Source organism: Nerophis ophidion, linkage group LG10 (assembly GCF_033978795.1).
Source record: "Nerophis ophidion isolate RoL-2023_Sa linkage group LG10, RoL_Noph_v1.0, whole genome shotgun sequence".
In the NCBI taxonomy this organism is placed as follows: domain Eukaryota; kingdom Metazoa; phylum Chordata; class Actinopteri; order Syngnathiformes; family Syngnathidae; genus Nerophis; species Nerophis ophidion.
Window position 1 is genome coordinate 57,875,635 of NC_084620.1, and position 22,835 is coordinate 57,898,469.

The following is a 22,835-nucleotide window of genomic DNA, read 5'->3' on the forward strand; positions in this document are numbered from 1 at the left end:
ACACAAGACCAAAACACACAAAGCTGACATTCTCTGTTTGTTTGCAGAGTTTTGCAACTTTTATCAAACATCAGAAAGCTCGTTATTGACCTCCACTAAAACCACCCTGGCAGATGTTATTAAACCGTGTGTCCGGGAACCATTTGTCACACCTTTTTTTTCCACATTTTACGTTACAGCCTTATTCCAAAATGTAATAAACACGTTTGTCCTCAATATTCTACACAAAATACCCAAAAATAACAATGTGAAAAGTTTTTGTTTCTGTTTATTTCAAGTTTATTAAAACAAAAACACATCAATCAATCAATCAATGTTTACTTATATAGCCCTAAATCACTAGTGTCTCAAAGGGCTGCACAAACCACTACGACATCCTCGGTAGGCCCACATAAGGGCAAGGAAAACTCACACCCAGTGGGACATCGGTGACAATGATGACTATGAGAACCTTGGAGAGGAGGAAAGCAATGGATGTCGAGCGGGTCTAACATGATACTGTGAAAGTTCAATCCATAATGGATCCAACACAGTCGCGAGAGTCCAGTCCAAAGCGGATCCAACACAGCAGCGAGAGTCCCGTTCACAGCGGAGCCAGCAGGAAACCGTCCCAAGCGGAGGCGGATCAGCAGCGCAGAGATGTCCCCAGCCGATACACAGGCAAGCAGTACATGGCCACCGGATCGGACCGGACCCCCTCCACAAGGGAGAGTGGGACATAGAAGAAAAAGAAAAGAAACGGCAGATCAACTGGTCTAAAAAGGGAGTCTATTTAAAGGCTAGAGTATACATGTACATAAGTATTCACAGATTTTGCTAAATCCATCCATCCATCCATTTCCTACCGCTTATTCCCTTTCGGGGTCGCGGGGGGCGCCGGCGCCTATCTCAGCTACAATCGGGCGGAAGGCAGGGTACACCCTGGACAAGTCGCCACCTCATCGCAGGGCCAACACAGATAGACAGACAACATTCACACTCACATTCACACACTAGGGCCAATTTAGTGTTGCCAATCAACCTATCCCCAGGTGCATGTCTTTGGAGGTGGGAGGGGCCTATCCCCAGGTGCATGTCTTTGGAGGTGGGAGGAGGCCGGAGTACCCGGAGGGAACCCACGCATTCACGGGGAGAACATGCAAACTCCACACAGAAAGATCCCGAGCCTGGATTTGAACCCAGGACTGCAGGACCTTCGTATTGTGAGGCAGACGCACTATTGCTAAATACTTTGATCAAATCAAACTTTATTACTATACAATAACCTACCCTAATACCCTACTGTGCAATATTACCCTTCGACACTGATTTATTACTCCGAATATTTTTTGGGAAGAAAATACTTTTGTGTGTGTTGTTGCCATAAAAAACATCATTTTCTTTGGCTAAATAAAGGTATAACACAAAACAATTCGACAGACATGAAATGTAGAGGTTGAATATTAATAAAAAAATAACAATATTTGAATCAAAGCTGCAAGCAGCGTTGGTCGGGTCCGCCTTTGGCTGCTGCCGCCGCTACTCAAGCGCTAGTCTAAGTCAGACCAACATAGAGGTTTTTATTTCATGTCTCTACGACATTTCTAACAGAAGTTACATGCAGTTTTGTCTGGGTTTTTTCCTAGGGGGCGCTAGAGCGCAATTTAGATTTTTAGGGTTTGGTTTTTTATTAGATGGCAATTTTCGCCATTCCTGATGTGTGTGTAAAATTTGGGGAGTTTTAAAGCATGGAAAGGGGGTCAAATTACAGATCGGCGTTTCTGGATGTTGTTGATAAATGGCTTTCGCTTTGTATAGTAGAGCTTTAATTTGCACTTTGAAGCATTTTAAAGGGCTCAAATTACAGCTCAAAGAGTAAAAAATTACATTTTTTAGGTAACTTTGCGCAGGGGTTATTTGAAGGCGCGTAAAATCAAAACCGGAGCAGTAATCAAAGCTCTGTTTTATACTTTTAATCAGAAGGGTTCAATCTCTCTCCTGTGCGAGTTTGAAGCCGAAACCACAAACGCGCTCAGAGGAGATAACTTTTGAAAAAAGGTGACGGGTGTTTACAAAACTTTTATTTTGAAGGGGTAATTTTTAACTTCCTGTTGATTTTTGCTGAAGGATGTCAATAATTAAAATGTAGGTCTAAGTGAGACCTACGTAGAGGTTTTTGTTTCAGGTCTCTCCGACATTCCTACTGGAAGTTACAAGCCGTTTTGTCTGTGTTTTCTTCCTAGGAGCAGTTTTTTCTGTGTTGTATCCAAAAATTGCGCTAGAGCGCATTTTTGAGTTTTGGGGTTTGGTTTTTTCATTAAATCGCAATTTTTGCGAGTCCTGGTGTGTGTGCCAAGTTTGGTGAGTTTTGAAGCATTTTAAGGGGATCAAATTACAGCTCAAAGAGGCAAAAATAGCATTTTTTGCGAAAATTTTGCTTTGAAGGGTTTTTTGTCAACTTCCTGTTGATTTTTGCTCCATAAGTTGAAATTGGGAAATGTAGGTCTAAGTCAGTCCCACATAAAGGTTTTTGTTTCATGTCTCTACGACATTCCTAGCGGAAGTTACAAGCACTGTTTTTTTTTTTTCCTAGAGGGCGCTAGAGCGCATTTTTTATTTTTTTTATTTTTTTTATTAAATGGCAATTTTCGCCAGTTCTGATGAGTGTGTGAAATTTGGTGAGTTTTGAAACATGATCAGGGGGTCAAATTACAGTTCAAAGAGGCGTCGGAATAATAAAGAATAATAATAAAACGCACCAGTTTCAATAGGGCCCTAATTATTTAGACCATTTTTACGACTGAGAGCCTTTTGGATCCCCGCGACCAAACCTGAGTGATCCCTCAAGGTTAGAAAAATATTTATATATGTAGTTGTGCATTTTATTGGAAATAGAACATGAACAAATATGTCAGACTATTTACAAAGGTTTTTATTCCTAATTAGTTTGCAAAAATATTTCATAAAAAAAACAAAAACATGTTGTTTACTATATTTTAACAACACAACATTTTCAATTGTTTGTGTAGGTTTAATTGATTTTTACAAATGTTTTAGGAAATGTAGCATTTTGTTCGAAAAACATTTTGTTCCGTATATTATACAGTATTTTGGATATTGTTTTGTATCTTGTACAGGATTACTTATTATTTTTATTGGATAGTCTGTTTATTTCAATTCTTATTTTGTATCATTGTTACTTCTTGTGAATTTATTTTTATCCCGTATTGTTTTCCACTACCGCACCTTAATTTGGAGTCCTTAATCTCCTTATATGCAAATATAATAACAATAAAGTCCATTCTATTCTATTGTGTTTATAAAACACTTTTTAAACATAAAAAGAAGTGCTTTACAGACTTAAAAACAATACCCCGATGACCCAGATCCCCCATTATCGCACACACACACACACACACGCACACCATACACACACGCCATACCCACAACCACCCACACACACGCAGAAACACCAAACACACATACTGAGGAAAGTAAAAATAATAAAAGCTGTAAAATAGTAAGAACCTTGAGTAGAAATATAGGATAACATACAAGTAAAACATGTTAAGATAAAAACCTAAATATAGATAAATTGGACAATAATTGGCAACAATTACAGCATCAAGTCTTTTTGAATAAGATGCCACAAAATTGGCACACCTATCTTTGGGCACTTTCTCTCATTCCTCTTTGCAGCACCTCTCAAGCTCCATCGGGTTGGATGTGAAGCGTTGGGTTTCGGCCAGGACGTTTCTGTACATTGCTGCATTCATCTTTCTCTCTGTCGTGATCATAATAATAATAATGGATTTTATTTGTAAAAAAAAAAAAAAAAGTACATTAAGTAAACAACCTCAAAGTGCTACAGTGTATTAAAAATACAAAATAAAAAGATAATAAAAATAAAAACTAGAACAGCCTACTAGCTAGAACTAGTATGCATATAAATGGGTTGTACTTGTATAGCGCTTTTCTACCTTCAAGGTACTCAAAGCGCTACTTTCACATTTACCCATTCACACACACATTCACACACTGATGGAGGGAGCTGCCATGCAAGGCGCCAACCAGCACCCATCAGGAGCAAGGGCGAAGTGTTTTGCTCAGGACACAACGGACGTGACGAGGTTGGTACTAGGTGGGAATTGAACCAGGGACTCTCGGGTTGCGCACGGCCACTCTCCCCACTGCGCCACGCCGTCCCTTATATATCTTTAAAAAAAACTTTTTTTTTTAAAAGAAGGCTTTTTAAGCCTTTTTTATTAAAGCATTCACAGTCTGTGGTGCCCCCAAATAAAATCTATTATTATTATCATTATTATTACATTAGCTGATCCGAACAAAAAACACATTAGTTGATCCAGACAATAACTACATTATCTGATTATAAAAATAACCCCATTATCTGATTATAACAATAACCACATCAGGTTGGATGTGAAGCGTTGGGTTTCGGCCAGGATGTTTCTGTACATTGCTGCATTCATCTTTCTCTCTGCCGTGATAATAATAATAATAATAATGGATTTTATTTGTAAAAAAAAAAAAAAAAAAAAAAAAAAAGTACATTAAGTAAACAACCTCAAAGTGCTACAGTGTATTAAAAATACAAAATAAAAAGATAATAAAAATAAAAACTAGGGACGGCGTGGCGCAGTGGGAGAGTGGCCGTGCGCAACCCGAGGGTCCCTGGTTCAAATCCCACCTGGTACCAACCTCGTCACGTCCGTTGTGTCCTGAGCAAGACACTTCACCCTTGCTCCTGATGGGTGCTGGTTGGCGCCTTGCATGGCAGCTCCCTCCATCAGTGTGGGAATGTGGAAGTAGTGTCAAAGCGCTTTGAGTACCTTGAAGGTAGAAAAGCGCTATACAAGTACAACCCATTTATCATTTATCATTAACTAGAACAGCCTACTAGCTAGAACTAGTATGCATATATCTTAAAAAAAAACTTTTTTTTAAAAGAAGGCTTTTTAAGCCTTTTTATTGATCTTTTTATTTTGTATTTTCAATACACTGTAGCACTTTGAAATTGTTCGCTCGATTGAAAATACTTTTTTACAAATAAAATCTATTATTATTATCATTATTATTACATTAGCTGATCCGAACAAAAAACACATTAGTTGATCCAGACAATAACCACATTATCTGATTATAACAGTAACCACATTAGCTGATTATAACAATAACCACATCAGGTTGGATGTGAAGCGTTGGGTTTCGGCCAGGATGTTTCTGTACATTGCTGCATTCATCTTTCTCTCTGTTGTGATAATAATAATAATAATAATGATAATGGATTTTATTTGTAAAAAAAAAAAAAGTACATTAAGTAAACAACCTCAAAGTGCTACAGCGTATTAAAAATACAAAATAAAAAGATCATAAAAATAAAAACTACAACAGCCTACTAGCTGGAACTAGTATGCATATAAATGGGTTGTACTTGTATAGCGCTTTTTCTACCTTCAAGGTACTCAAAGCGCTTTGACACTACTTCCACATTTACCCATTCACACACACATTCACACACTGATGGAGGGAGCTGCCATGCAAGGCGCCAACCAGCACCCATCAGGAGCAAGGGTGAATTGTCTTGCTCAGGACACAACGGACGTGACGAGGTTGGTACTAGGTGGAAATTGAACCAGGGATTCTGGCCACTCTCCCCACTGCGCCACGCCGTCCCGTATACATCTTAAAAAAAACTTTTTTTTTAAAGAAGGGTTTTTAAGCCTTTTTTAAAAGCGTTCACAGTCTGTGGTGCCCTCAGGTGGTCAGGGAGATCGTTCCACAGACTGAGCGGTTGGAGGAGGTTGTCTTTTTATTAAAGTGTTTTCAATACACTGTAGCACTTTGAAATTGTTCGCTCGATTGAAAATACTTTTTTACAAATAAAATCTATTATTATTATCATTATTATTACATTAGCTGATCCGAACAAAAAACACATTAGTTGATCCAGACAATAACCACATTATCTGATTATAACAATAACCACATTAGCTGATTATAACAATAACCACATCAGGTTGGATGTGAAGCGTTGGGTTTCGGCCAGGATGTTTCTGTACATTGCTGCATTCATCTTTCTCTCTGTCGTGATAATAATAATGATAATAATAATAATGGATTTTATTAGTAAAAAAAATAAAAAAAGTACTAACTCTCCTGGTCTGGTCTCTTCACAGCGTCTGATAGCGAGCAGGATGCTGCAGTCAAACTGGATCAGGAGCGGGCGGACATCGTGGCCAAATACGACAAGGTCAGCCTCTAACATTGAAGTTCATTGCGTTGACTTCATTAGTTCTGCTGCCTAATAAGACTCAGCCCTAGAGCACTTTGAGCAATCCTGCTTCCAGGCAGATAATGTCCTGAAAGCAAGGAGACGGCGACACAGGTGGGAGTATTACTTTGACACCCGCTAATGACCACACCTGCCCACACACGCTTTCTGGAAGGCCTCTCAGCTGGCAATCCAGCAGCCAATTGAGATGTGATCGCATGCCCCAGTGCATCGTGGGTGGACTGTAACGGGAAGTGGACTTCATTTGACTACCCAGTGACTGCAGCTTGTCTTCAGGAAGTCATTATTACTTCTATTTCTCCTCCTCAGCTCCTCACGTGTGGTCACATCCTTGATTACTACCGTCGTTCTTTGCATTTCAAACTCTCTTTGCAGGGAAAAGAAGCCACCGTGGAACCTTGGGAGGACACCAACTTTCACCTGTACAAGGTGATCGACCGCTTCGGCTTCCTCCAGTAAGGACACACACACAAGGGTTGTACGCTATACCCGTGCTAGTATAGTATCGCGATACTATGAATCATTTTCGGTACTATACCACCTATAAAAAAGTACCAGTTCCACCCCGCCCCCTTTTTTTTTAACGGGCATGACAGCACGTTGATGATCACTAATTTTTAGGTCTATTTTTTTTAAAAGCCTGGCTGGAGATCGACTGACACACCCCCCGCGGTCGACTGGTAGCTCGCGATCGACGTAATGGGCACCCCTGGTCTATGCTCCCCAGGAGCCCTAAGGATTAAAAAAAAAACTCCATATATTTTGTTAAGGTTTGAAAATGAAAAATATAGGAATTTTTCCGTGTGCGGCCCTCTGTGGAAAAAGTTTGGACACCCCTGTGTTAGTGCATATGTCAGCAGACTAATTAGGAGTATTAGTTTATTTACTTACTACTAAAAGACAAGTTGTCTAGTATGTTCAACATTTTATTTAAGGACGTAATGACAATAACAAACACATGTTTCATCTGCATCAGGGGTGCCCATTACGTCGATCGCGAGCTACCAGTCGACCGCGGGGGGTGTGTCAGTCGATCTCCAGCCAGGCTTTTAAAAAAAAATAGACCTAAAAATGAGTGATCATCAATCTTCACCAAGACGTCACTTAAATGACATTCACGGTACCGGAGGGTCTTGTGAGATGACGCTGGCTGCTGCAAGATCATTATTATGAAAATATGACCGAGAGGAAGGCGAGAAACACTTTTTATTTCAACAGACTCTCGCGCCGTACCTTCCGTCAAAACTCTAAAGGCCGACTGCACATTTCCTATCTTCACAATAAAAGCCCTGCTTCATGCTGCCTGCGCTAACTAAATACAGAGTCTCGGAAAACTGGCGTGCACAAGCGATCCCTCAGAAAGCTGGCGTGCACATCACTTGTGCACGCCAGCTTTCTGAGACTCTTATTTTGTTAGCGCAGGCAGCATGAAGCAGGGCTTTTATTGTGAAGATAGGAAATGTGCAGTCGGCCTTTAGAGTTTTGACGGAAGGGACGGCGCGAAAGTCTGTTGAAATAAAAAGTGTTTCTCGCCTTCCTCTCTGTCATTTTTTCATAATAATGAACTGGCAGCAGCCAGCGTCATCTCACAAGACCCTCGGGTGCCGTGAATGTCAATCAAGCAAGCTACGGAATTTGCCGCCAATGTTTTTCTTGTAAAGTGTATGGAAGCTGGATGAATTAGATGCCAAAAACCAACCACTTTCATGTGGTATTGTACAGAAAGGACAACTTTTTTTCTCCTCCATTTGAAAATGTGGGCGTTATCATCATTACTGTCTGATTCCAATCAATGCAAGTCATCAGAGTCAGGTAATACACAAACTTATATTCTTGTCTTCGTGAAAGAAAGACATCTATATGTGTTACACATGCTTGTATTATCATTAAACACATTTAACTTGTTTACAAAAATGTCTCTTTCATAAATAAATAAATATAAATGATATATATAAATGAGGTAGATCCCCTCGAGTTGGTCAATTGAAAAGTAGCTCGCTTGCAGAAAAAGTGTGGGCACCACTGCTCTACACTAACAGTTTTTGTTACAATAAAGACAATAATGACACATTTTGTGGTTCCCTTTATTTAGAAAATTATCAAAAAGTATTGAAATACATTTTGGTACTGGTACCAAAACGCACACACACACACACAGTTTGTAATTAGAGTAGTTTTTCGAGCCCTAATGCAAACGGTCATCACCTGATGTTACTTTTCATAATGAACATGCACATAGTTGAAGACGTCGGTACACATTTTGTTGTGTTTGGAACAATTTTCATTGTAGAATTCAGGGTCTGAAACCCAGATGTGTGGAGGCCCAGGCTTACTCGAGATCTTTGCACACCCTCTCACTCGGACGAGCGCCTGCAAGGTCAAGGCTAGGATTGGTCCATTTGTGGAACGTTACTTCCTGCGTGTATACGACTCGTTCAGAGGGCCAACATCCGCCAACGCCTTCTCGGAATTTGGATGCAAATTTGCAATCAAACTGTCTGTTCTAGTGCGTCGATGAGTTCCAGCTGCAATAACACTCCCCCTTTATTTCCTTAATTACCATTGTTTGTTTGGGACGAAGGCAGCTTGAAGGCTAAATAGGCAACGAGGGTCACAGAGTTGAGGTTACACACTCAACCCTGAAAAAGTAGGTGTCCAACTGGCGGCCCGCAGCACATTGTAGAACTAAAATTAGAATAACACCACACACATTTTGTCTTTAGATAGCTATAGTCTTTATGAACTAAAAATATAAAAATATCAAAGCAGAGGAATGGTGTTGATAACATTTCTTTAAGGTTGACGAGTCTTGTTTTTTCCCCCAATATTCTCATCTTATTAATGTGAAGTGAATTATATTTATATAGCGCTTTTTCTCTAGTGACTCAAAGCGCTTTACATAGTGAAACCCAATATCTAAGTTACATTCAAACCAGTGTGGGTGGCACTGGGAGCAGGTGGGTCAAGTGTCTTGCCCAAGGACACAACGGCAGTGACTAGGATAGCGGAAGCGGGAATCGAACCTGCAACCCTCAAGTTGCTGGCACGGCCGCTCTACCAACCGAGCTAAACCGCCCCACATGAATCTTATTCACATCACTGCATCTAATTGATGTCCCCACATTCTCACAATTCCAAAACCCCCAAACCTGTGAATTTGTAAGTTCGCCATGCCTTTTAGTCCATTTTAGATGAGCTCGGGCCCAGCGAACCGTTTCTGGGTGTTGTTAATAAATGGCTTTGGCTTTGCATAGTAGAGTTTTAACTTGCACTTACAGATGTAGCGACCAACTCTATTTACTGATAGCGGTTTTCTGAAGTGTTCCTGAGCCCATGTGGTGATATTCTTTACACACTGATGTGGCTTTTATGATGCACTAGCACTTGAGGGATCCAAGGTGCGTAATACCATGGCTTACGCGCAGCGATTTCTCCAGATTCTCTGAACCTTTTGATGATATAACGGAGCGTGGATGGCGAAATCCCTAAATTCCTTGCAATAGCTGCTTGGGAAATGTTGTTCTTAAACAATTTGCTCAGACATTTGTTCAAAAAGTGGTGACCCTCGCCCCGTCCTTGTTTGTGAATGACTGAGCATTTCACGGAAGCTTCTTTTATAGCCAATCATGGCACACATCTGTTATTAATTAGCCTGTTCACCTGCGGCATGTTCCAAATAAGTCTTTGATGAGTATTCCTCAACTTTCTCACTCTTCTTTGCCACTTGTGCCAGCTTTTTTGACACATTGCAGGCATCAAATTCCAAATGAGCTAATATTTGCAAAAATAACATGAAATATCTTGTCTTTGCATTCTATTCAATTGAATTTACGTTGAAAAGGATTTGTTGTATTCTCTTTTTATTTAGCATTTACACAAGGTGACAACTTCACTGCTTTTGGTGTTTGTATAATTTATCATCTGTTCATTTATTCTTTAAATGACACAGCTTTATTTTGACCTGGTAGATTATATGTAGTATTTCTGTAAAAAGTGAGTGTTGGTCACTGCAGAGGAGCGATTGCAACGCAGGTGTTTGTGTGGATGAGCGCTGTAAAACACAGCAATCAGCACACCTGGAAAAAAAAATGACTTCCATCCTTCTTGCTTGCAGCGAGCAAGAGCTTCCATCCTACGACTCGGCGGAGGAAAAGGTGACTGACATCCATTCTCCCGTCAATTCGAGCACCGGCAGTAACACTAATCCCAGTCCTTGTGGATGACTAACATGTTTTCAACGTGCGTAGCACAAACACACGGAGCTGGAGAGGACCAACAAGTGGCTGAAGATGTTGAAGAGTTGGGACAAGTACAAGAACAGTGAAAAGGTGAGTTGCTTAATGCTGTTATTTTGTGTCATAGTACAGGTGTTGATATGACACTGATATTGGAGCCTTGAGAGTTGGCCAATACGGTTATTGATCCAAGATATCAGCAGGAAACATACATACCGTGTTTTCCAGACCATAGAAAATCATCGGTTAATAAGGCGCACTTGTTTAAATTTGAGAAGAAAACATATTTTCCATATGTTAGCCAAAAGCTGGAGATATATTTCTTGGAAGATAAGATTTGTTTCCAAACGGTGTCTGTAACACGGCAGTAAAACGGCTGATCAAACAAAACAGAAGTCATGGTCATGGAGCTACTTGCAAAACAAGCTATCTCTTCTATCAGCCAAACAGACTCAATAACTCCACGGTTGCGTTTTGGTGAATTTACTGAGGTACCATATTTCCTTGAATTGCCGCCGGGGCGCTAATTAATTTAAAACCTCTTCTCACTCCGGCGTTTGCCAAAGGCATGTGGTAAATTTTGGCCTGCGCTTATAAATTGGAGTGTGATCTAAGGATACCATCATGAAAAGCACATTTAACCTTCGTCTTGTGTTAGGGTCGGCACCGACCCGTTTTAGTTTTTAAATGCATAAAAACACCACATACATTTATTTTTTTGCATCAAAGCTTTTTCACTTTGTCAGGAACCTCTTAGTCAACAAAATAAAACATTTTAATTTTTTTCACTAAGTTCTAAAATGCTCTGGTAGAAATTATGCCCTTGGTGTTGTTAGGGTCGGTTTCGACCCGGTTATAAAAATAAGATAATAAAGCAATGATAAGAGCCAAAACTGAACACACTGACAGCCAGCTCCTCTCCCAATCATGTGAGCTTTAGTGGATTCTCATTTTACCTTGTTATCCTGTACGAAAATAAACAAAAGACGGACACTAAAAGTGTCACTTTATGCCACTCTGATTTTGTTTTTTTATTTGTTTTGGAACTAGTAATCTATTCCTCTTGGTTTCATTTGCTTGATTGGTTGTTTGTTTGATGTTGGATTTCTGTTGCTGAAAAAAATACTTTTTAGCCTTTTTCTTGAAGTAAATATATATGGGTCGAAGTGACCCGTAACACCATAGATGTTACTATACTTAAAATTCTTAAAATGAAAAAATAAACAAAACACATTTATTTAAGAGATGTGTTTTAATACCCCTTAGTAATAGTTAGGTAACACAACAACCTTTTTTTTATTTATATGATTCTCTTGAGGTTCGTTTTACCATTTTTAAAAATTGAAATCGAGGGGTATACTGACAAAATAAGGCCCAAACCAAAAATATTAAAACCAATATTTTCAAGGATAAGGAAGCCTAACAATGTAACCAAGAGATGAGAAACAAATTGGATGATACATAATTGTTTTTAGTGTATTTTACAGCTGATTTAAAACATGGGTCAAAACCGACCCGTTAACATAAGAGATGGTAACAGAAAGCTAACACAAGCGGAAGGTTAATAAAATATATATTCAATTGAATAGACTGCAAAGGGGCGCTAATTATTTTAAAACCTCTTCTCACTTCGGTGCTTACCAAAGGAATGCGGTAAATTTAGGCCTGCGCTTATAAATTTGAGTGTGATGTAAGGATACATCACGAAAAGCACATTTAATAAAAAAAACGTTACTATGGTCTTACCTTTACTTATAAATTAAGTCCATGCGCAGCTCCTTCTGATCAAAAGCATTGATAACTTGTGTATAGAAGTCTTCCTTATCTTTCTTCAGTTTTAAAAGTCTCTCTGTCTCCATGGAGATCTTCCTTTATTACCTCCTGCTGCGATTGAAAGTCCAGTTTAGGAAACAGTTTTATTTTAGGTATGTAATCCTCCATGTTAAAAGTGCAAGCGAGAGGAAAAAACAAACGATCGCTTCTTGTTGTCACTTCTTCTGCAGCCGAGTGGTCGCAAGAAGGATCACTAGCGCCCTCTACCACCAGGAGGCGGGAGTCAATTAATGACTCATATTTGACACACGCAGCTACGGTATATTAATAAAACATAGCTGCTTTCTGTTCTTTTTAGCATATTCAATAGCTTGGACCTTAAATCCTACTGAATAGCTCTTAATCTTCTTTCCTTTATGCGATTTCAAATGATTGAAATCAGCCTCCTCCATTTTGAAAATGATGACGGGTGAAGTGTCACTCGCGACGTGACGAGTTTGACCCGGCGGAAATTCTAGACATGCGCTAATAAAAATAATATTTTGCTAAACGAGTTTGCCCCGGCGTTAATCCTAAGCATGCGCTAATTATTTTGCGAAACGAATTTGACCCGGCAGTAATTCTAGGCAGGAGCAATTCAAAGAAATACGGTATTTGTGAAACTGAAAGAATACAAAAAGAGTGTCATTGTAAGTTAATAATGCTAACAGACACTGCTGTTAACATATTAGCTATTGTTAACGACAAAAGCTCGATTACATTATGATAGCATGTACAAATAAGCATGAAAACACTTCTACAGACATCACACATGGGATGGTTTAGTAAGGTAGAATTGTTGTAGTTATATTGTAAAACTTACAAATGTTGCTTGTAGTAATGAATTTTGAAAAATCCATATGAGTAAAAATGCAATGAACAATTAGAAGACGGAGCAGCACTTGTACTTCCGGTTCAAAGCTTTAACCCTTCTATTATGTTGAGGGTCAATTTGACCCATTTCAGTTTTTGTGTTTATCAAAGTACTGATTATCCTTTCTTTTTCTTGCTGAAATTTGGTGACTTTTCCTCATCTAGGGTCACGAACTGGTGTGTAAAATCTGGACACTTTGTTGAGTAGTGGAATGTCTTGCAGAGTTTGTATACAAGTATGATGTTGCGGGTCATTTTGACCCAGACACTTTAATGTGGGTAAATAGTCAAAATAAACAAGTCTCTTTGATGTACTTTTTACTTTGATATACAATTGTTTGTATTTTGATTGCCTCTGAGACCCAGAGCCAGGTGTGTGAAGAGAGGGAACATTCTCAAACTTGTCCTTGTCACTGTTTTCATGTCATCTCTTTGACAAACTCACCAAAAATGAGCTCCAGAAGGATGATATCTGAGGAGACAAGGACAAGTGTGAGAAAGTTCCCTCTCTTCTGGGTCTCAGAGACAATCAAAATACAAACAATTGTACATCAAAGTAAAAAGTACATCAAGGAGACATGTTTATTTTTGGATCTGAAGAGCTATTTACCCACATTAAAGCGCCTGGGTCAAAATGACTCGCAACATCATCTTTTTATACAAACTCTGCCCAAACATTCCACTACACAAAAAAGTGTCCAGATTTACACACCAGTTCATGACTCTAGATGAGGAAAAGTCACCAGATTTCAGCAAGAAAAATAAAGGATAACCAGTACTTTGATCAACACAAAAACTGAAATGGGTCAAATTGACCCTTAACATAATACAATTGGAATAAAAAATGTATTGTATGTCACTTTCTAAATGTTTATATAACCTAAAATGAAATTATTGGTTTAACCTGTTTTCTTGACTGTTTTGAGTGCATTTACACAGTACGGGTCAAAACGACCCGCAACATAACCAATGTCATTTTTTCCAACATAATACAAGGGTTAAGCAGCAGGAAACACGAGACATTCGCCCAGCAGTATCTGCAGTGAGCAAACTCGTCCAAAAGATGGCGCCATAGCACAAACCATAACACACCATTTCAGTGGCTTTGGATGTGTTTTATGGAAACTATTTACGGTACTTTAATCGGACATCTCTAATTGAGACTTGTATTAGTAGATTGCACAGTACAGTACATATTCCGTACAATTGACCACTAAATGGTAACACCCCAATAAGTTTTTCAACTTAATCAATCAATCAATGTTTATTTATATAGCCCCAAATCACAAATGTCTCAAAGGACTGCACAAATCATTACGACTACAACATCCTCGGAAGAACCCACAAAAGGGCAAGGAAAACTCACACCCAGTGGGCAGGGAGAATTCACATCCAGTGGGACGCCAGTGACAATGCTGACTATGAGAAACCTTGGAGAGGACCTCAGATGTGGGCAACCCCCCCCCCCCTCTAGGGGACCGAAAGCAATGGATGTCGAGCGGGTCCAACATGATACTGTGAAAGTTCAATCCATAGTGGCTCCAACACAGCCGCGAGAGTTCAGTTCAAAGCGGATCCAAGACAGCAGCGAGAGTCCCGTCCACAGGAAACCATCTCAAGCGGAGGCGGATCAGCAGCGTAGCGATTTCCCCAACCGATACAGGCGAGCGGTCCATCCTGGGTCCCGACGAGCGGTCCATCCTGGGTCTCGACTCTGGACAGCCAGTACTTCATCCATGGTCATCGGACCGGACCCCCTCCACAAGGGAGGGGGGGGACATAGGAGAAAGAAAAGAAGCGGCAGATCAACTGGTCTAAAAAGGAGGTCTATTTAAAGGCTAGAGTATACAGATGAGTTTTAAGGTGAGACTTAAATGTTTCTACTGAGGTAGCATCTCGAACTGTTACCGGGAGGGCATTCCAGAGTACTGGAGCCCGAACGGAAAACGCTCTATAGCCCGCAGACTTTTTTTGAGCTCTAGGAATCACTAATAAGCCGGAGTCTTTTGAACGCAGATTTCTTGCCGGGACATATGGTACAATACAATTGGCAAGATAGGCTGGAGCTAGACCGTGTAGTATTTTATACGTAAGTAGTAAAACCTTAAAGTCACATCTTAAGTGCACAGGAAGCCAGTGCAGGTGAGCCAGTATAGGTATATATGTATGTATATATGTATATAAAGGTATATACAGTACAGGCGTAATGTGATCAAACTTTCTTGTTCTTGTCAAAAGTCTAGCAGCCGCATTTTGTACCAACTGAAATCTTTTAATGCTAGACATGGGGAGACCCGAAAATAATACGTTACAGTAATCAAGACGAGACGTAACAAACACATGGATAATGATCTCGGTGTCTTTAGTGGACAAAATGGAGCGAATTTTAGCGATATTACGGAGATGAAAGAAGGCCGCTTTTAATGTGTGACTCAAAGGAGAGAGTTGGGTCGAAGATAATACCCAGATTTTTTACCGAGTCACCTTGTTTTATTATTTGGTCGTCAAATGTTAAAGTTGTATTATTAAATAGAGGTCGGTGTCTAGCAGGACCGATAATCAGCATTTCCGTTTTTTTGGCGTTAAGTTGCAAAAAGTTAGCGGACATCCATTGTTTTATTTCATTAAGACACGCTTCCAACTGACTACAGTCCGGCGTGTTGGTCAGCTTTAGGGGCATGTAGAGTTGGGTGTCATCAGCATAACAGTGAAAGCTAATACCGTATTTGCGTATGACGTCACCTAGCGGCAGCATGTAGATGCTGAAGAGTACAGGGCCAAGGACCGAACCCTGGGGAACTCCACACGTTACCTTAACATAGTCCGAGGTCACATTGTTATGGGAGACGCACTGCATCCTATCAGTAAGATAAGAGTTAAACCAAGACAGGGCTGAGTCTGACATACCAATTCGTGTTTTGATACGCTCTAATAAAATATTATGATCGACGGTATCGAAAGCAGCGCTAAGATCGAGGAGCAGCAACCTAGATGACGCATCAGAGTCCATCGTTAGCAATAGATCATTAGTCAATTTTGCGAGGGCTGTCTCAGTCGAGTGATTTGCCCTGAAACCGGATTGGAAGGTTTCACATAGATTGTTAGACGCTAAGTGTTCATTTAGCTGCTCTGCAACAATTTTTTCGAGGATTTTCGAAATAAAGGGAAGGTGAGACACCGGCCGGTAGTTTACCATGAGGTCAGGATCGAGGTTAGGTCTTTTAAGGAGAGGATGAATAACCGCTTTTTTTTAATGCTACGGGAACAGTGCCCGAGGAAAGTGATAAGTTTATAATATTTGGTAGGTCTGACTTAGTAAGATATGTACAGCAAGTAGTGGACATAGAGAGATCAGAAAGCAATGGAACAAGTATATACATTTGATTATTTACAATCCAGGGAGTTAGTCTAGGGTTGTAGCTGCCTGGAGTTGTTGTTTTAGTGCAGTTCTGAAGGAGGACAGAGATGCACTTTTATTTTCCACCTGTTGGGAGTGCATTCCATGTTCACATAGTCTCATACTTGCTGGTCTCAAATTTGGATGGAGACACCTCTAGTCCCGATCCCTCATCTTCAATGTTTCTTCTTCCCATAAGCTCCGGTGTTTTTTTTTGTCCTCGCCGTTCAAAAGCGGATAAGTCACACTTCCTGCCCTCCGAGCCCGATTTCTTGGGAGGCAAAAAGCTTTCATCTGACTTGATCCCACGCCAGAGCTCGCAGTTTGGTTCCCTTCGAGCGCAGGAAGCGGAAAGCTGACAAGAAAAACAAGACAAGGAGTATAAATGTAAAGACGGCAACACTCACTTAGGAGGTGATTAGTCCGACTGACGCTTGCATTGACTTGTGACGGAAGACTAATTCATGGAGGCTGGAGTGGGATTTTGGAGCACAGTGACAGGCACTTGATCAGTTTTACACTTGTAAAGTCATTCATAATAATGTAAATCAGGGATTGTTACATTGTTTAATGCAGGGGTGCCCACACTTTTTCTGCAGGCGAGCTACTTTTCAATTGACCAACTCGAGGGGATCTACCTCATTTATATATATCATTTATATTTATTTATTTATGAAAGAGACATTTTTGTAAACAAGTTAAATGTGTTTAATGATAATACAAGCATGTGTAACACATATAGATGTCTTTCTTTCACAAAGACAAGAATATAAGTTGGTGTATTACCTGATTCTGATGACTTGCATTGATTGGAATCAGACAGTAATGATGATAACGCCCACATTTTCAAATGGAGGAGAAAAAAAGTTGTCCTTTCTGTACAATACCACATGAAAGTGGTTGGTTTTTGGCATCTAATTCATCCAGCTTCCATACACTTTACAAGAAAAACATTGGCGGCAAATTCCGTAGCTTGCTTGATTGACATTCACGGCACCCGAGGGTCTTGTGAGATGACGCTGGCTGCTGCCAGTTCATTATTATGAAAAAAGGACAGAGAGGAAGGCAAGAAACACTTTTTATTTCAACAGACTCTCGCGCCGTCCCTTCCGTCAAAACTCTAAAGGCCGACTGCACATTTCCTATCTTCACAATAAAAGCCCTGCTTCATGCTGCCTGCGCTAACAAAATAAGAGTCTCAGAAAGCTGGCGTGCACAACTGATGTGCACGCCAGCTTTCCGAGGGATCGCTTGTGCACGCCAGTTTTCCGAGACTCTGTATTTAGTTAGCGCAGGCAGCATGAAGCAGGGCTTTTATTGTGAAGATAGAAAATGTGCAGTCGGCCTTTAGAGTTTTGACGGAAGGTACGGCGCGAGAGTCTGTTGAAATAAAAAGTGTTTCTCGCCTTCCTCTCGGTCATATTTTCATAATAATGATCTTGCAGCAGCCAGCGTCATCTCACAAGACCCTCCGGTACCGTTAATGTCATTTAAGTGACATCTTGGTGAAGATTGATGATCACTAATTTTTAAAAGCCTGGCTGGAGATCGACTGACACACCCCCCGCGGTCGACTGGTAGCTCGCGATCGACGTAATGGGCACCCCTGGTTTAATGCATCCAGCGGGGCATAACAACCAAATGAGGCATAATAATGTGTTCATTCCACCACTGTATATATCAGTATCGCATGATATCAGAATCGGTAATTAAGAGTTGGACAATATCGGATATCGGCAAAAAAGCCATTATCGGAAATCTCTAGTTTCATTCAATCAATCAATCATCCATGTCATGAAGACCTCCTTTGTCCTAAATGATGATTTCCCTCCCAGCTTGTCCGCAGGATCTACAAGGGAATTCCACTGCAGCTCCGTGGGGAGGTGTGGTGCTTGCTGCTGGATATTCCCAAGATGAAGGAGGAGAAGAAGGACTTCTATGAGGTAGGAAGCCTGATCAAGATGGTGGACGCAATGTTAGTGTGCTCTCATTCATCTTCTCTTAAGGTTCTCTTTAAAGGCCTACTGAAAGCCCCTACTAGCGACCACGCAGTCTGATAGTTTATATATCAATGATGAAATATTAACATTGCAACACATGCCAATACGGCCGCTTCAGTTTACTAAATTGCAATTTTAAATTTCCCGCGGAAGTATAATGCTTACACATTGCGGTATGATGACGTGTGCACATGACGTCACGCATTGTAGAGGACATTTTGTTCCAGCACCGTTCACAGCTATAAGTCGTCTCTTTTCATCGCATAATTCCACAGTATTCTGGACTTCTGTGTCGCTGAATCTTTTGCAATTTGTTCAATGAATAATGGAGACGTCAAAGAAGAAAGCTGTAGGTGGGAAGCGGTGTATTTCGGCCGCCTTTAGCAACACACACACAGCCGGTGTTCCGACATCTCTGTTTTTTAAGGCCTACTGAAAGCCATTACTAGCGACCACGCAGTCTGATAGTTTATATATCAATGATGAAATATTAACATTGCAACACATGCCAATACGGCCGCTTTAGTTTACTAAATTGCAATTTTAAATTTCCCGCGGAAGTATAATGCTTAAACATTGCGGTATGATGACGTGTGCACGTGACTTCATGCATTGTAGAGGACATTTTGTTCCAGCACCGTTCACAGCTATAAGTCGTCTCTTTTCATCGCATAATTCCACCGTATTCTGGACTTCTGTGTTGCTGAATCTTTTGCAATTTGTTCAATGAATAATGGAGACGTCAAAGAAGAAAGCTGTAGGTGGGAAGCGGTGTATTTTGTTCCAGCACCGTTCACAGCTATAAGTCGTCTCTTTTCATCGCATAATTACACAGTATTCTGGACTTCTGTGTTGCTGAATCTTTTGCAATTTGTTCAATGAATAATGGAGACGTCAAAGAAGAAAGCTGTAGGTGGGAAGCGGTGTATTGCGGCCGCCTTTAGCAACACAAACACAGCCGGTGTTCCGACATCTCTGTTTTTAAAGGCCTACTGAAAGCCACTACTAGCGACCACGCAGTCTGATAGTTTATATATCAATGATGAAATATTAACATTGCAACACCTGCCAATAGGGCCGCTTTAGTTTACTAAATTACAATTTTGAATTTCTCGTGGAGTTTCTTGACGCGTATGATGGTTGTGTTAGTGACGTCTCGGGTTGTAGGACATATTATCCCAGCACCACTTACGGCTAAAAGTCGTCTCTTTTCATCTCTTAATTACACAGTAAATTGGACATCTGTGTCGCTGAATCTTTTGCAATTTGTTCAATGAATAATGGAGACGTCAAAGAAGAAAGCTGTAGGTGGGAAGCGGTGTATTGCGGCCGCCTTTAGCAACACAAACACAGCCGATGTTCCGACATCTGTTTTTAAAGGCCTACTGAAAGCCACTACTAGCGACCACGCAGTCTGATAGTTTATATATCAATGATGAAATATTAACATTGCAACACATGCCAATACGGCCGCTTTAGTTTACTAAATTACAATTTTGAATTTCTCGCGGAGTTTCTTGACGCGTATGATGTTGGTGTTTGTGACGTCTCGGGTTGTAGGACATATTATCCCAGCACCACTTACAGCTAAAAGTCGTCTCTTTTCATCTCATAATTACACAGTAATTTGGACATCTGTGTTGCTGAATCTTTTGCAATTTGTTCAATGAATAATGGAGACGTCAAAGAAGAATGCTGTTGGTGGAAAGCGGTGGATTGCGGCTGCCTTTAGCACCGAAACACAGCCGGTGTTTCTTTGTTTGTTGTGAAGCTTTAAGACAGAGCGGTCAAGCGAACATGTTTCTCTACATCAACCAGCAAGTTTTTGGATGGGAAAATTGTGATATTAAGTCGGCTCTTACCGGAGGCTTGAGTGGAATATGCGACCTCCTCCTGCAGCCGTCAAAAAGGCAGCTGTGATCTTGGCTCCTCGGCTTCTCTCAGAGACACTGGCGTTCACCGCAGCCATCCGACTTTCAGGTATGACTTTACAATCTCACTAAAACACTATTAAAACAATAAGCCAATAAGGGATCTTCCAGAATTATCCTAGTAAATGTGTCTAACTACATTTGAAACGCTCCCACTGCCGCCGCCTGGAGCTGTCGCCTTTTTTTTTTATTCTTTTATTTTTTTTATTTTTTTAGTGCTTACCCCTAACTTTCCTCATCCACAAATCTTTCATCCTCGCTCAAAATATTGGGTAATTGTCACTTTCTCGGTCCGAATCGCTCTCGCTGCTGGTGGCCATGATTGTAAACAATGTTCAGATGTGAGGAGCTCCACAACCCGTGACGTCACGCGCACATCGTCTGCTACTTCCGGTACAGGCAAGGCTTTTTTATTAGCCACCAAAAGTTGTGAACTTTATCGTGGATGTTCTCTACTAAATCCTTTCAGCAAAAATATGGTAATATGGCGAAATGATCAAGTATGACACATAGAATGGACCTGCTATCCCCGTTTAAATAAAAACATCTCATTTAAGTAGGTGCCCATTACGTCGATCGCGAGCTACCAGTCGACCGCGGGGGGTGTGTCAGTCGATCTCTAGCCAGGCTTTTAAAAAAAATAGACCTAAAAATGAGTGATCATCAATCTTCACCAAGACGTCACTTAAATGACATTCACGGTACCGGAGGGTCTTGTGAGATGACGCTGGCTGCTGCAAGATCATTATTATGAAAATATGACCGAGAGGAAGGCGAGAAACACTTTTTATTTCAACATACTCTCACGCCGTACCTTCCGTCAAAACTCTAAAGGCCGACTGCACATTTCCTATCTTCACAATAAAAGCCCTGCTTCATGCTGCCTGCGCTAACTAAATACAGAGTCTCGGAAAACTGGCGCGCACAAGCGATCCTTCAGAAAGCTGGCGTGCACATCACTTGTGCACGCCAGCTTTCCGAGACTCTTATTTTGTTAGCGCAGGCAGCATGAAGCAGGGCTTTTATTGTGAAGATAGGAAATGTGCAGTGGGCCTTTAGAGTTTTGACGGAAGGGACGGCGCGAAAGTCTGTTGAAATAAAAAGTGTTTCTCGCCTTCCTCTCTGTCATTTTTTCATAATAATGAACTGGCAGCAGCCAGCGTCATCTCACAAGACCCTCGGGTGCCGTGAATGTCAATCAAGCAAGCTACGGAATTTGCCGCCAATGTTTTTCTTGTAAAGTGTATGGAAGCTGGATGAATTAGATGCCAAAAACCAACCACTTTCATGTGGTATTGTACTGAAAGGACAACTTTTTTTCTCCTCCATTTGAAAATGTGGGCGTTATCATCATTACTGTCTGATTCCAATCAATGCAAGTCATCAGAATCAGGTAATACACCAACTTATATTCTTGTCTTTGTGAAAGAAATAATACACATGCTTGTATTATCATTAAACACATTTAACTTGTTTACAAAAAGGTCTCTTTCATATATAAATGATATATATAAATGAGGTAGATCCCCTCGAGTTGGTCAATTGAAAAGTAGCTCGCCTGCAGAAAAAGTCTGGGCACCCCTGCAGTAGGCCTTGAATTATTATTTGCCAAAAAAAAAAAAAAAGTTTATGAGTTTGAACATCAAATATGTTGTCTTTGTAGCATATTCAACTGAATATGGCTTGAAAAGGATTTGCAAATCATTGTATTCTGTTTATATTTACATCTAACACAATTTCCCAACTCATATGGAAACGGGGTTTGTACATTTTGGCACCGGTACTAAATGACCGGTATGGGGACAGTCCTACTTCTTGTGTAAAAAGTTGCGTCCTCTCTTTCAGAAGCTGAAGGCCAGAGCGAAAGGGACGTCCCCCGACATCCGGCAGATAGACCTGGATGTGAACCGCACCTACCGGGATCACATCATGTTCCGGAACCGCTACGACGTCAAGTGCGTGTCCCGACAACATCTGGCACGTTCCTCACGTTCTTGCCTGATGTCGACCTTTTCTTCCGCAGGCAGCAGGCGCTCTTCCACGTGCTGACGGCCTACTCCATGTACAACATGGTGAGTCCGGAGCTCCCGGAAGCTTCCGGAGCAGGTCCCTCCCTGATGGCTGTGTTGATGTGTGCAGGAGGTGGGCTACTGCCAGGGCATGAGTCAGATCACGGCCCTGCTGCTCATCTACATGAACGAGGAGGACGCCTTCTGGGCTCTGGTCAAGCTGCTGTCGGGACACAAGCACGCCATGCACGGTGTCCACCGCACACCCACGTCACCATGGCTACTT

General features: G+C 40.9%; 1 protein-coding gene across 1 annotated transcript in view; it reads left to right on the forward strand.

Moving 5' to 3' along the window:
• Window positions 1-22,835, forward strand: part of usp6nl (USP6 N-terminal like) — a 47,520-nt gene that overhangs the window by 10,925 nt on the left and 13,760 nt on the right. Inside the window, exons 2-9 of the mRNA XM_061914214.1 lie at window positions 6,177-6,250; window positions 6,668-6,747; window positions 10,407-10,446; window positions 10,540-10,620; window positions 18,445-18,552; window positions 22,386-22,495; window positions 22,564-22,612; window positions 22,680-22,800. Coding sequence (XP_061770198.1) covers window positions 6,177-6,250; window positions 6,668-6,747; window positions 10,407-10,446; window positions 10,540-10,620; window positions 18,445-18,552; window positions 22,386-22,495; window positions 22,564-22,612; window positions 22,680-22,800 — 663 coding nt within the window. The remainder of the gene's footprint in view (window positions 1-6,176; window positions 6,251-6,667; window positions 6,748-10,406; window positions 10,447-10,539; window positions 10,621-18,444; window positions 18,553-22,385; window positions 22,496-22,563; window positions 22,613-22,679; window positions 22,801-22,835) is intronic.